General features: G+C 54.1%; 1 protein-coding gene across 3 annotated transcripts; it reads left to right on the forward strand.

The window, feature by feature from the left end:
- Positions 1 to 1,121: 1,121 nt before the first annotated feature.
- On the forward strand, positions 1,122 to 14,220 carry PAOX (polyamine oxidase). Of its 3 annotated transcripts, none has more exons than XM_054435130.2 (7): positions 1,130 to 1,855; positions 2,093 to 2,579; positions 3,555 to 3,754; positions 6,719 to 6,971; positions 11,586 to 11,698; positions 12,176 to 12,333; positions 13,840 to 14,220. In XM_054435130.2, the coding sequence occupies exons 1-7, from the start codon at positions 1,399 to 1,401 to the stop codon at positions 13,981 to 13,983; spliced, it is 1,812 nt and encodes a 603-aa protein (XP_054291105.1). In that variant the 5' UTR covers positions 1,130 to 1,398; the 3' UTR covers positions 13,984 to 14,220. The 3 variants fall into 3 exon arrangements, with proteins under 3 accessions (XP_054291107.1, XP_054291105.1, XP_054291106.1); XM_054435131.2 differs by having other exon boundaries at positions 1,136 to 1,579; XM_054435132.1 differs by lacking the exons at positions 6,719 to 6,971; positions 12,176 to 12,333; positions 13,840 to 14,220 and having other exon boundaries at positions 1,122 to 1,579; positions 11,586 to 11,695.
- Positions 14,221 to 14,611: the final 391 nt, after the last annotated feature.

The following is a 14,611-nucleotide window of genomic DNA, read 5'->3' on the forward strand; positions in this document are numbered from 1 at the left end:
ACCTCCGCTGGGGAGCTGGGGCAGGTGGGTGGGTGGTCCCGCTGGGCTTCCGTGGTGCATGCCAGGGACCTCAGAATGGAGCGCCCCACTGAGCCAGCGGCTCTGCTTCAGGCCCAAGAGCAGGGAGTAAGAGAGAGACCTGCTCAGGCAGAACAGGTGACACTAGTGGCGGGGGCTGCACCCCAAACACCTGCCATCTGACTATGGGGGTGGGGCAGCCCTTCTTTTCTTAGTCCTGGCATGTCGGGTGGGTCAGCTTGGTGGAGAGCTGGCCCTGCTGACCCGGGATCCGCTATGGGTTCCCCATGGCCTGGAGGCAGGAGGAGATGGCCACTGCATCCGGCGTCGCCTCCTGGCGCTGGGGGCCCCTGACGGACAGAGGACGCTCGACCCCTGCCCGCCACCGCCCAGGCACCCGCCCCTCTCCCTGCCTGGAGCTCAGCTCGCGGGGTTGGCTAGGGAGTGATGGGGAGTGGAATCCAGCGACACCAGGTCACCCTCCCGGGAGCCTTTTCTCCAGCTGGGACGAGAAGGAATCAAAGGAAAGTAAGACACGGCTCAGGAGGCCCACGCCGAGAGCGAAGGGTAAAGCTCACACTGGCAAACTGGAGCGCGCGGCCCCTCCGCAGAGGACAGGGGCTCAGGAGGCGGGGACGCGCCTGCAAACAGGGCAGGAGCGTTTTCAACCCCCGCGGATTGCGATGCAGTAGAAAACGCAGCCGCCTGCACGGGGGGGGGGAATTCTCCAGAAATACAGGCGTGCCTGGGTGTGCGCCTAACTTCCCCAGGCGAGAGACGTTTCTGCACTTGCCCTCGGCTTCTGAACTTTGTACTTTGAGAGTGTACTTTGTACTTTGGTCCTGTGTCCCTGCAGACCTGTGACCACACACGCACACGCAGGCGCGCGCACACGCGAACTGACGGCTCGCTGGCGATGCTGGAGGCTTTCACAGCCCCTTCCGGACGCGTTAAGCTCTCCCAGGTCCCACCCCTGACACCGTGGCACCCCCAGACCCACTGCGCCCTCGCACTCGACGCGGGTCCCTGGGGGAAGCGCTCGCTGTGCCCTCGTCTCCCTTGGAGGAGACACTGGCCCGCCCGGCCGGCCGGCTTCTCCCACCGTGGGGACGCTCGCGCGCACCGCCCGGCAGCGCGAGACGCTTCCTGACGCCTGTCCTCGCGGGCTCGCGGGCCCTCCCACGCGGGGTGCTTCCCTCTGATACCCGATCCCAGTCCGGGGGCTCGCGGAGGCCGAGGCGCACTGTAGGGCCCGGCCAGGTCCGGCCCCTTCCCCGCCCTTCTCCGCTCTTCCCCGCCCCCTCGCTCCGCCTCCGGCCTCCTCTGAGAGCTCCAGACCTCCCGGCTACTCGGAAGCCCTCGGACTGCCCGGACCGCGCGATGGAGTCGACCGGCAGCGTCGGGGAGGCCCCGGGCGGACCCCGGGTGCTGGTGGTGGGCGGCGGCATCGCGGGGCTGGGCGCGGCGCAGAGGCTCTGCGGCCACTCCGCCTTCCCGCACCTGCGGGTCCTGGAGGCCACGGCCCGCGCCGGGGGCCGCATCCGCTCGGAGCGCAGCTTCGGTAACCGCCCCTCCCGGAGCCCCTCCCGGAGCCCCTCCCGGAACCCAACCGGCTGCGCCCGAACTCGCCGGCCCCCACCTGCCCTGCGCGCAGCTGACCGGCCCGGCCGCCTCACCGGGCTCGCCGAGGGAATCCCGGCTCGCTTAATCCGCCAGAGTTCACCGCCCAGAAACTCAGGGCTCAGAGTTAGTCAGGAGGGCGCCGGTCAGGGAAGGCTACCTACGGCTCCACAAGGCCGCCCTGGTTCTGCCCCACGGGGGCCCCCCCAGCCCCGGGGTACGCCCACCCTGCACCCCTCCCTCTGGTCCACACCGCCCGACAAGTGCCCTCCTGCCCAGGTGCTCCCCTTAAACTGGGTCTGACAGGGCCCTGCCCTTGGGGACCACAGGGCCCTTGGGGACAGTGTGGTTACATCCTCCTTGGGAAGGCCAGGTGGGCGTGGCCCAGGAGAAGTGCTCGGGGTGACCGTTCTGGGAAAGGGACCTCCAGGTGGCATCTGCTGTCCCCTCGCAGGTGGCGTGGTGGAGGTGGGCGCGCACTGGATCCATGGGCCCTCCCGGGGTAACCCCATCTTCCAGCTGGCTGCTGAGTACGGGCTGCTGGGGGAGAAGGAGCTGTCGGAGGAGAACCAGCTGGTGGAGACCGGGGGTCACGTGGGCCTGCCCTCCGTGAGCTACGCCAGCTCCGGGGCCCGCGTGAGCCTCCAGCTGGTGGCGGAGATGGCGACTCTGTTCTACGGCCTGATAGACCAGACCCGGGAGTTCCTGCACGCTGCAGAGACCCCGGTGCCCAGCGTTGGAGAGTACCTTAAGAAGGAGATTGGCCAGCACGTGGCCGGCTGGACAGAGGATGAGGAGACCAGGAAGCTGAAGCTGGCCATCCTGAACTCCTTCTTCAACCTGGAATGCTGTGTGAGCGGCACCCACAGCATGGACCTGGTGGCCCTTGCACCCTTTGGGGAGTACACCGTGCTGCCGGGGCTGGACTGCACCTTTTCTAAGTGCGTGCCTGAGCCCCTGCCCCGCCAGTCCTCCCACCAGGCTCCCCAGGGCCCCAGGGCTGGCCGGGCTCCGCTCTTGCTTGGGTATGGGAGGGACAGGAGACCATTTGTCCTCCCCATTCAGACAGACTGGTTGCTTCTTTCCCTAGTTTTGCTCATTTAAGCCAAAAAAATTATTTCTGAGAGAGAGTGTTTAAAAGAAGGAAAGGTAAGGCTGGGCGCGGTGGCTCACGCCTGTAATCCCAGCACTTTGGGAGGCTGAGGCAGGTGGATCATGAGGTCAGGAGTTCAAGAACACCCTGGCCAACATGGTGAAACCCCATCTCTACCAAAAATACAAAAATTAGCCGGGCGTGGTGGTGCGTGCCTGTAATCCCAGCTACTCGGGAGGCTGAGGCAGGAGAATTGCTTGAACCTGGGAGGTGGAGGTTGCAGTGAGTCAAGACTGCTCCATTGCACTCCAACCTGGGCGACAGAGTGAGACTCCATCTCAAAGGAAAAAAAAAGAAGAAGAAGGAAAGACTTCTCTTGCTCCTGTATTTATGAGGGGCTTCGACTGCAGAGAGGGCCACACAGGCCCTCTCCCTGTGGCAGGGTGGCTGCCAGGTACCAGGTGCAGGTGAGACCCTCCTCGGGCTGTCCCGTCACCCCTGGTGTTGGCCCCAAGGCTCCTGGCCAGGCAATGGACATTTGTGAGTCAGGAACTCTGTGGTGGTAAGGAGGAAGCCCTGGTTCCGGCAGATTGACTTGAGAGCTCTGTGCCCACTGAACCCTCCCTTACAGCCTGGAGGGCAGGTATGAGCATCCTTGAGGTGGAAAACCACAGAGTGGAGCTGCCCTCCATGCTGGCCCTGAGCAATGGAGAGCTCCCCGCAGCTACCTTTGATGCGGGTGGGAACTCGTACCACGTATTTCCACCAGTCCTGCCCTTCCAGGGACTAGGCCTCTACAAAACCAGCGCTTCCGTCTTCCTAGGGGCTACCAAGGGCTCACAAACTGCATGATGGCCTCCCTGCCAGAGGACACCGTAGTTTTTGAGAAGCCTGTGAAGACCATCCACTGGAACGGGTCCTTCCAGGAGGCAGCCTTTCCCGGGGAGACCTTTCCAGTGTCTGTAGAGTGTGAGGATGGAGACCGGTTCCCGGCGCACCACGTCATTGTCACCGTGCCCTTAGGTAGGTCAGGTTTTCAGCCCAAACCCCCATCCCAAGTGCCCCTGCCTCTGCCCTTATCCTGCCTCAGTTGGCTCTGGGGTGTTTGCTTGTGTACGAAGCTCACATTTTCATTCTAGTAAGTTCCAGATAGGTGGAAGGAATGATTCTGTTATGTTTTGTAGCAATTGCATGCTTTGGAATTAAGGGTTTCACTGTAAGAAAAAACACGAGTAAGTATGCATCCTGCTCACTTGGAGGTAACGGTTAGGGTTGGGACGGCCTTGGAGATTAACCACGCCGCACTTTGCTGGAGACAGGAAAAGGCATGAAAAGCCTGGTCTCAAGGTCAGGCCTGGGGTGACCTGTTGAAGGAGGCATGTGTATAATTCTGTTTAATTCTAGATCTGGTGCTTTAGATCTGTCCTTGAGTAGAGGTGGTTTGAAGCTGTTTTATAAAAGGTGGAGATGGTTGAAAACAGAGTTACTAGGATAATTGCTGTCAACTGGACATTTGCTTCACATGGGTTTCACGCTGCTGTGGGTCTGTGCCTGAGTTATCTCATTGACTCAGGCAGCCTTGGGAGGTGTCTGTCACCGTCCCCCATATGACAGATTTGAACATCTAGGCAAGTAGAGAGAAGTCACTTAATTGCCCAAGTTCACAAAGCTAGTGAGTGCCAGCACTCACTTGGAAATCTAGGTGTGATTGATGGGTGTGTGATGAAAAGCAAGAGCCTCCGCAGCCCTAACTCCTGTCTCCAAGGGGTGGCTGTGCCCTCCCAGGAACAGGGATGAGCACTCAGACCCCATTGCTGTTTCCCAGAGATGCAGTCATCGTCCACACATGAACATCTGCTGCCGGCTGGGCGCGGTGGCTCACGCCTGTAATCCCAGGCCTTTGGGAAGCCGAGGCAGGTGGATCACCTGAGGTCAGGAGTTCGAGACCAGCCTGGTCAACATGGTGAAACCCTGTCTCTACTAAAAATCCAAAAATTAGCTGGGCATGGTGGCAGGCACCTGTAATCCCAGCTACTTGGGAGGCTGAGGCAGGAGAATTGCTTGAACAGGGGAGGTGGAGGTTGTAGTGAGCCGAAATGGTGCCATTGCACTCCAGCCTGTGTGACAGAGTGAGACTCTGTCTTAAAAAAAAAAACAAAACCAAAAATCTGTTGCTCAGTTTGCCTGTTTTTGTTTTTTTTCTTAATAGAACTTGTCAGTGTTTCCAAATCAGCACACATAGATCTACAGTGGTCTTTTTTGTTTCACTCCAGTGGCTTTGTTCATTCATGTTTGGAGTAAGTGCTTGCAGGGCCTGCTAAGTGCTGATCACCGGGGACATTGTCAGTAGATACATTGTTACAACTGTGAGCATTTTGTTTATAAGGAGCCAGTTCACAAAAATTAGCCGTTGGGTGCCTGTAGTCCCAGCTACTCAGGAGGCTGAGGCTGGAGAATTGTTTGAACCCAGGAGGCGGAGGTTGCAGTGAGCTGAGATTGTGCCATTGCACTCCAGCCTGGGTGACCAGAGTGAAACTCCGTCTCAAAAAAAAAAAAAAAAAGGAGCCAGTTAATTTGCCACGCAGTGTTTTCTTGTCATTGTTTCATAAGCATAGATGGAAATTTAGGTGGTCTTCGCTTTTTCTATTTCATGCAGTTTTACATGTGCACTTAAAAATACTTGTGTTGGCCAAGCAGGGTGGCTCATGCCTGTAATCCCAGCACTTCGGGAGGCTGAGGCGGGTGGATCACCTCTGAGGTCAGGAGTTCAAGACCAGCCTAACCAACATGGCGAGACCCCATCTCTACTAAAAATAGAAAAATTAGCTGGGCGTGGTGGTGGGTGCCTGTAATCCCAGCTACTTGGGAAGCTGAGGCAGGAGAGTCGCTAGAACCTGGGAGGTGGAGGTTGCAGTGAGCCGAGATGGCATCGTTGCATTCCAGCTTGGGTGACAGAGTGAGAATCCATCTCAAAAAAAAAAAAAAAAAAAAGACCCAAAAAACAAAAAACAAAAAACACTTGTGTGAAAGGTGGGGAACGGAGGCTCACGCCTGTAATCCCAGCACTTCGGGAGGCTGAGGCGGGTGGATCACCTCTGAGGTCAGGAGTTCAAGACCAGCCTAACCAACATGGCGAGACCCCATCTCTACTAAAAATAGAAAAATTAGCTGGGCGTGGTGGTGGGTGCCTGTAATCCCAGCTACTTGGGAAGCTGAGGCAGGAGAGTTGCTAGAACCTGGGAGGTGGAGGTTGCAGTGAGCCGAGATGGCATCGTTGCATTCCAGCTTGGGTGACAGAGTGAGAATCCATCTCAAAAAAAAAAAAAAAAAAAAAAGAAGACCCAAAAAACAAAATACAAAAAACACTTGTGTGAAAGGTGGGGAACGGAGGCTCACGCCTGTAATCCCAGCACTTCGGGAGGCTGAGGCGGGTGGATCACCTCTGAGGTCAGGAGTTCAAGACCAGCCTAACCAACATGGTGAGACCCTATCTCTACTAAAAATAGAAAAATTAGCTGGGCGTGGTGGTGGGTGCCTGTAATCCCAGCTACTTGGGAAGCTGAGGCAGGAGAGTCGCTAGAACCTGGGAGGTGGAGGTTGCAGTGAGCCGAGATGGCATCGTTGCATTCCAGCTTGGGTGACAGAGTGAGAATCCATCTCAAAAAAAAAAAAAAAAAAGAAGACCCAAAAAACAAAAAACACTTATGTGAAAGGTGGGGACGGAGGCTCACAAGATATGGGAAAATTGCTTGAGCCGGGGAGGTCAAGGCTGCAGTGAGCCCTCATCAGGGTGCTGCATGCACTCTAGCCTGGGCAACAGAGCAAGACCCTACCTCAAAAACAAGGACAAAGAGGTAAAACTGCTTGTGTGAATGTGTCTGTAGGATAAACTCCAGCAGGGGAAATTGCGGGATCCAAGGTCTGGACAGACAGGACTTCCATGGAGGGCTTTATGTGATGTAAGAAGGGTCCAATTCTGAATTCCAGGTTTTCTCAAGGAACATCTGGACACCTTCTTTGACCCTCCCCTGCCGGCTGAGAAGGCAGAAGCAATCAGGAAGATAGGCTTTGGCACCAACAACAAAATCTTCCTGGAGTTTGAGGAGCCCTTCTGGGAGCCAGACTGCCAGCTGATCCAGCTGGTGTGGGAGGACACGTCGCCCCTGGAGGATGCTGCCCCCGCACTACAGGACGCCTGGTTCCAGAAGCTCATTGGTTTTGTGGTCCTGCCTGCTTTTGCGTATGTTTGCTCCCTGAGAAGTTCCGCGAGTGGCTGGCTCCTAGGCCTTCATCTGATGGAGGACGCAGCAGCGTGTCCGTTCACGGCAGGGCATTTCTAGGGGGTTTAATGGGTAGGGATCCCATGAGTGCCCCACCCCGGCCCAGGTGCTGGCTGCACCTGGGCCTGACCCCTGCGGGGACAGATGGCGGCCTGCTGTATGCGGGTTGTCAGCGTCCCTCAGGGCCCAGAATGTGTCTGTGGACTTGCAGGCAGGCTCATTCTTCAGTCAGTGGGAACGTGTTTACTGGAATGTTGCAGGGAGCTGGGGCTTGTAGATACAGAAGAACTTCGAAACACCATCTGCCCATACCTGGGGAGACAATACTTAAACGGGATGAAATAATTGAAGGAAACATTCCTAGAAGTAATGGAATGGGAGACCCACAGAGGAAAGGCTCACTTGTATGGGCTGGCCCGCTTAGAAACAGCATATCTAGACCACGTGGCCATTCAGGAGATAATCCGATGAGTGATGTGGGGATGGAGGGACTGAGTTTTCCAGCAAGATTAAAACACAAAGACAGCCTGATGTAGTCAGATGGCAGATATAATTCCACATTTCCACTGAGAGATGCCGCAGGAGAGGGCACCGAGTTCTTGTTCTGAAAGACCTGGAATGGGGTGGGATGTAGGGCATGCCTGCCAGATGGTTCATAGTTGCCATCCACTGGGAGCAGGAGGCTACAGGCTGCAGACCAGCTCTGCACCTGTGACGGGGGAAGCCTGTGTGTCTCCTTCACACTGAAGAGAAAACTGGCATTTTGGCCAGGCGCGGTGGCTCACGTCTGTAATCCCTGCACTTTGGGAGGCTGAGGCAGGTGGATCACCTGAGGTCAGGAGTTTGAGACCAGCCTGGCCAACATGATGAAACCCCGTCTCTACTAAAAATACAAAAAATTAGCCGGTGTGGTGGCAGGCACCTGTAATCACAGTTACTCAGGAGGCTGAGGCAGGACAATCGCTTGAACCTGGGAGGCAGAGGTTGCAGTGAGCTGAGATTGTGCCACTGCACTCCAGCCTTGGCAACAAGAGCAAAACTCTGTCTAAAAAAAAAAAGAAAGAAAACTGGCATTCCAGGTGTTGAGATAGGCCTGGGTTGCTGGTGGGCAGTCGGGTGGGTGACTGTGTGTAGAGCCACCTGCTCCAGGCCCAGCCCCATCTCCTGTGCTCTCTTGCTTAGGACATCAGTGGGACCCTGAGTGCCTTGGTGGGACCCTGTGGCACGGGGTGGTAGCTGTCCCATCCTTTTATATATCTGCAAAGGGTTGGGGATCTCAAAGAGCTTTTGTTTATGTGAGTCACATCTGTAAATTTACCCCATGATAAATAAAATATATATATTTTTTGAGATGGAGTCTCACCCTGTCCCCCAGGCTGGAGTGCAGTGGTGCGATCTCAGCTCACTGCAAGCTCCGCCTCCTGGGTTCACGCCATTCTCCTGCCTCAGCCTCCCCAGTAGCTGGAACTACAGGCACCCACCACCATGCCCAGCTAATTTTTTGTATTTTTAGTAGAGACGGGGTTTCACCGTGTTAGCCAGGATGGTCTCGATCTCCCGACCAAATGAATCGCCCGCCGGCCTCCCAAAGTGCTGGGATTACAGGCGTGAGCCACTGTGCCCAGCCATCACATGATAAATTAAATTATTTGAGATGATAGTAACAAACCTATTCTATGTTAGCATAAATAACATTTTTAAATGAATATTTTCTTAAAATTTAATGAAGGGTGGCAGCAGTTTTGTCTTTTCTGCAAAACTTTTTTTTTTTTTTTGAGACAAGGTCTCCCTGTCACCCAGGCTGGAATGCATGGAATGATCTCAGCTCACTGCAACCTCTGCCTCCTGGGTTCAAGCGATTCTCCTGCCTCAGCCTCCCGAGTAGCTGGGATTATAGGTGTGTGCCACCATGCCCAGCTAATTTTTGTAGTTTTGGTAGAGACAGGGTTTTGCCATGTTGGCCAGGCTGGTCTCGAACTCCTGGCCTCAAGTGATCCGCCCACCTCGGCCTCCCAAAGTGCTGGGATTACAGGTGTGAGCCAACAGGCCCGGCCTTTTCTGCAAAACTCTTTAGTGTTACACTTAATAGAAGACATCTGGGTTCTCAGGCCTCCTCTGCATTCATTCTGTGGTGATGTTTCATTTTGGTTGAAACATAGGAAGAAAATGTGGATCTACATGGATATGTGGTTGGAAGAAGGAGTGATATTTATTTATTTATGAGACGGAGTTTCGTTTTTGTCGCCCAGGCTGGAGTGTAATAGCTTGATCTCGGCTCACCGCAAACGCCGCCTCCCGGGTTCAAGCGATTCTCCTGCTTCAGCCTCCCGAGTAGCTGGGATTACAGGCGCCCACCACCACACCTGGCTAATTTAGTATTTTTAGCAGAGACGGGGTTTCTCCATGTTGGTCAGGCTGGTCTCGAACTCCTGACCTCAAGTGATCTGCCCACCTTGGCCTCCCAAAGTACTGGGATTACAGGCATGAGCTACCGCTCCCGGCCAAAGGAGTGATATTTAAATAGCTTTTGAAATGATTGTGGGTATTCTTTGATACTACATCAAAAGACAAGAAGTAGTAGTAGTTCCTTAAAGGTTGGCCAAATATGAAATCGGAGAGCACACCAGTGAATTTTTTGTCTTCTGTGACACTGAAATCTATTTGTCTGTCTTGCACTTTAAATGGATCTTTTACCTATCCATGACTTTAGTCACTGGAAAATACTAGGCTGGGCTTGGTGGCTCATGCCAGTAATTCCAGCACTTTGGGAGGCCAAGGTGTGCAGATGGCTTGAACTCAGGAGTTTGAGACCAGCCTGGGCAACAAAGCGAGACCCAGTCTCTACCAAAAATACAAAAAGCTAGCCAGATGTGGTGGTGTGTGCCTGTGGTCCCAGCTACTGGGAGGCTGAGGTGGGAGGATTGCTTGAGCCCAGGAGGCGGAGGTTGCAGTGAGCTGTGATCAAGCCACTGAACTCCATCCAGCCTGGGCAACAGAGCGAGGCCATGTCTTAGAAAAAATATATATATTGGTTCATGTAGTCTTCCAAATGTTGATACATTTCATTATACAATATAAAAAATCAAATTTATTAACATACCACTGATCTCAGAAAAGTCAGGATTGGGAAGCTGTTATGCTGTTGGTGGCAGAAACAAGCTTTTCTAAAATTGCAGTTTTTGCTTGAGAGCTTAAACTTTGTCATTGTCTATAAATACTATTTGTTAGTTGTTTTCCTGTGATAGAGACACTTTGCTCATTTTCAAGAAAATGTCGCCAAATACCAGCCGTGGTTTGTCCGGTGCTCTCCTGAGTTCTGAGCCTGTCTGTGAAAGACGTGCCAGCCCCGCCTGGAATGAGCTTGTGCAGGGCGAGTCCTCCACGGCCACCGTGCACCACACGCAGCAGGAGTGTTCTACGCGGATCCCGCTTCTCTATGCAGATTATTATTATTTTTTGAGACGGAGTCTCACTCTGTCGCCCAGGCTGGAGTGCGGTGGTGTGATCTTGGCTCACCGCAACCTCCACCTCCCGGGTTCATGCCATTCTCCTGCCTCAGCTTGCCGAGTAGCTGGGACTACAGGCGCCCGCCACCACGCCCGGCTAATTTTTGTATTTTTCTTAGAGACGGGGTTTCACCCCGTCAGGTTGGTCTCGAACTCCTGACCTCGTGATCCGCGTGCCTCGGCCTCGCAAAGTGCTGGGATTACAGGCCTGAGCCACCGTGCCTGGCCCTCCACGCAGATTATTAAAAAGACATGAACTCGAGGGTCAAGATTTAATAAAATTAGTAACTTTTACTGCCTTTGATCAAGGACATTCTCAAGTGAAAGCAGCATTTTTATTTATTTTTTAATATATATATTTTAACTTTTATATTCAGAGGCAGGGGTACACGTGCAGGTTTGTTATATAGCTAACCGTGTATCATGGGGGCTTGTACAGATTAGTTCATCACCCAGGAATTAAACCTAGTACCCATTAGTTATTTTTCCTGCTCCTCTCCCTCCTCCCATCCTCCACCCTCCCATAGGCCCCAGTGTGTGTTCTCATCATTTAGCTCCCACTTGAAAGGGAAAGCATGTGCTATCTGCTTTTCTGTTCCTGTGTTAGTTTGCTAAGGATAATGGCCTCCAGCTCCATCCATGTCCCTGCAAAGGACATGATCTCGTTCTTTTACGGCTGCAAAAAGGAGCATTTTGTAACCCGCGTGTGCGGTGGTAGGAACGCCTGTAGGTGCATGTGGGTCCTGTTGCTGCCTGATTCTGCTAAGGAACGGTTTACCGGCCCTGGCTCTTGCTCAGGTGCAAATGTCGGTGTGGTGGAAACAGCAAATGCTGTCTTAGCGTCTGAAGATGGCTGTGATCTTGAGGGTCCCTGGCAGGGTCTTCGGATGCCCAGGACTTTGCCGCCCACACTCTGCGGGGATGGCTCTTTGTGCCCCTGGGGCCCCTGCTCCATCAGTGGTTCCTTGCTGAGAGACGCGGGCGGAGAGCTGGGCTGGACGCCGTCATCCCAGGGCTCTCTTTCTCCATGCAGGTCTGGTCATCCCAGGGCTCTCTTTCTCCATGCAGGTCTGTCCACGTTCTCTGTGGGTTCATTGCCGGGCTTGAGTCTGAGTTCATGGAGACTCTGTCGGATGAAGAAGTACTTCTGTGTCTCACCCAGGTGCTCCGGAGAGTGACAGGTACTCACCACACATGCCGGTTCCTGCCTCTGCTCGTTACTGGTTGATCTCTAAACAGAAACTAGACTTTGCAGAACAGAGAAAAACTAAATTCGGCTGACTCTGTACATCTCTAGGGACCATCCTTCCTCACGTTAGCGGGGTCAGTAACAGTTCTTACCTCCGAGGAAGTGAAATGACTTTGCAAACACTTCCTACTTCTGCCACCAAAATAAATGCGGTTGTCCTTGATCAGATTTTTACAGAGGAGGAACCCAAGGCTCGGAAACAGTAGCTGCTGCCTTCACGGCCCCCAGGTCCTGGCCCGCTGCTCTCGGGTCAGAGGCGGCAGGAAGAACCTCTCCTGACGCACTCTGCTGCTCAGTTTTCTTCCTGCGTAGCATCTTTCACGTTAAACTGCTCAATCTTTAAAAATGACAAAAAGAGTTGCAGACCTGTGGGTGAGAGTTCTCGATTAACATGCAGTGTCTGGCTCAGGAAACCCACGGCTCCCCGCGCCCAAGAGCGTCCTGCGATCTCGCTGGCACAGCGCCCCGTACACCAGGGGCTCCTACAGCTACGTGGCCGTGGGCAGCACTGGGGGCGACCTGGACCTGATGGCTCAGCCCCTCCCTGCAGACGGCGCCGGCGCCCAGGTATGTGGCGTGCCCCGGTCGGGGGGCGTGGGTCCCGCTGCAGAGGCCCCCGCTGAGTCTTGGCGCTGCAGAAGCACCAGCCAGTGACGGGTGGGCTGGGACCGCAGACTCGGAAGCCATGTTCTTTTTGAAACTAAGAATAATTTTTAAATGTATTGTTTTTGTGAGAATTATACACACACATAGCTTAAAAAGTCAGAGAATTCTGCAGTGCTAACAAAAGAAAATAAAACCAAAACGGCAGGTGGAGCCCCTTTTGCCCTTCCCAGACTGTGCTCCCAGCTGATTCTGATCGCTAAGTTTACTGCATCTCTAAAAACATGTTTCTGCTACCACGTTTTGAGAAACGTTTCCTGTGCAAAATGTCAAACATACAAAAGTAGGGAGAACCTTTGAGTACCCACCAGGCTTCCCCTAAGCCAAGATTGCTCCCCGCCCACCTCCACCCTTTCTTATTAAGCATGTCTCACACAGGACATTGTTTCACCTGGGGATATTTTGGTGCCTGTCTCTAAAAGACATCCTTGTAAAATACTTAACTATGATGCTGAGGGCAGTGGCTCACACCTGTAATCCTAGTGCCTTGGGAGGCCTAGGCAGGAGGTTTGCTGAGGCCAAGAGTTGGAGACCAGCCTGGACAACATAGTGAGAGTCGGTCCCCAGACACACACACACAAGTAGCCAGGCATCGTAGCATGCACCTGCAGTCCCAGCTGCTCAGGCTTGGGCCCAGGAAGTTGAGGCTGGAGTAAGCTATGACTGCACCACTGGACTCCAGCCTGGGTGTCAGAGCAAGACTCTGTCTCAGAAAACATAAAAATAAAACCATATAACTATGATACCATTTACCCACTTAAAAATTAATAATCATTCCTCGATATGATCCAATATTTAGTCAGTGTTCAGTTTTCCACTCAGCTCATGATTTCTCTTCAGTGAGCCTACTTGGAAATGTTGCTTCTTGAGTTTCCAGTTTCAGGTGTTACTAATTGACTTCTCATTACATCACATAAGGCTGTAGCTTTCTTCCTCTGCCCACCCGACTCCCAGATCCCTCCCCCACCATCCCCATATGTGATCCAGGAGTTGAGGCCAGATCACTATTCAGTGTTTACACCCCTTGTTTTCTCTAAACGCTGTTCACACCTGAGCCGCGGGGTGCAGTCGCTTCCTTTCCCGCTCATTGGTGGGTGCGTGTGAGCCGTTTTCCCACCCGTTGGTGGGTGCGTGTGAGCCGTTTTCCCGCCCGTTGGTGGGTGCGTGTGAGCCGTTTTCCCGCCCGTTGGTGGGTGTGTGTAAGCTGTTTTCCTGCCCGTTGGTGGATGTGTGTGAGCTGTTTTCCTGGCTGTTGGTGGGTACACGAGCCCTTTTCTCGTCCGTTGGTGGAGGTGTGTGAACTGTTTTCCCACCTCTTGGTGGATGCTTGTGAGCCATTTCCTGTGTTTCTTTGCCCAGACCCTGCTGTCTGAATTGCATCCCCATTCTAACCCTGGTTCTTCTTCGCAGCTCCAGATCCTGTTTGCGGGGGAAGCCACACATCGCACGTTTTACTCCACGACGCATGGGGCTCTGCTGTCGGGATGGAGGGAGGCCGACCGCCTCCTCAGTCTGTGGGCCGCGCAGGTGCAGCAGCCCAGGCCGAGGCTCTAGCTGGGCCCAGCCTACTCTGTTCCACCTGTGCCGGGGGAGGCTGGGACCCTCATTTCCTCTGACAGATTTCAATCTGGCTTGAGATTTGGGGATGTTAATAGGGTCCTCTGGCTTTTGGTAACTGGGGCCACCTTCTCAGTTCTTGTGTCTGTTATTGGAGTCTGGCCAGGGTTGACTTGAGCTGAGACACCGGATGCTCACGGAGACGCTGGACACATAAAGCAAGTTACAGCCGCAGTGTCCAGAGCCATCCTTCCTGCCTTGGGGCCGTCCTGTCCTTCCTGCCTTGGGGCTCCAGCATCTGCTGCTGTTGTCTTTGTCTTGCTCCAGGCCCAGGTTGCACAGGGCCCTGTGTCTCCAATCCTCACAACCACACGTGGCCCCACACTGTGGGTTCCCTGAACTCTGGGTCCTGTAGTTGCTTCTCGTCCCCCTGCATTCTTGTGGCTGCTGCCTGGGATGACAGCATAGCTGACAACCCTCCTCTTGCTCATCAACTGATGCTGCATCAGGCGTCCACTTCAGAGGTTCACAGGGCACTAGGGAAATGAGGGGTGCCCTGCCCTGAGGCCGGGGGTTTTCTGGAGGAAGTGAATACATAATAAGGCCTGAAATGAGAAACGGTGCC

This window comes from Pongo pygmaeus, chromosome 8 (assembly GCF_028885625.2).
Source record: "Pongo pygmaeus isolate AG05252 chromosome 8, NHGRI_mPonPyg2-v2.0_pri, whole genome shotgun sequence".
Lineage (NCBI taxonomy): Eukaryota > Metazoa > Chordata > Mammalia > Primates > Hominidae > Pongo > Pongo pygmaeus.

Bases quoted from the DNA above. Each gene is read 5' to 3' on its own strand.
- PAOX (XM_054435130.2), top strand. From the start codon at position 1,399: ATGGAGTCGACCGGCAGCGTCGGGGAGGCCCCGGGCGGACCCCGGGTG. The intron at 6,972-11,585 runs GTATGTTTGCTC...TTCTCCATGCAG, and splicing joins GTGGTCCTGCCTGCTTTTGC to GTCTGTCCACGTTCTCTGTG. The intron at 11,699-12,175 runs GTACTCACCACA...TGTCTGGCTCAG, and splicing joins GGTGCTCCGGAGAGTGACAG to GAAACCCACGGCTCCCCGCG.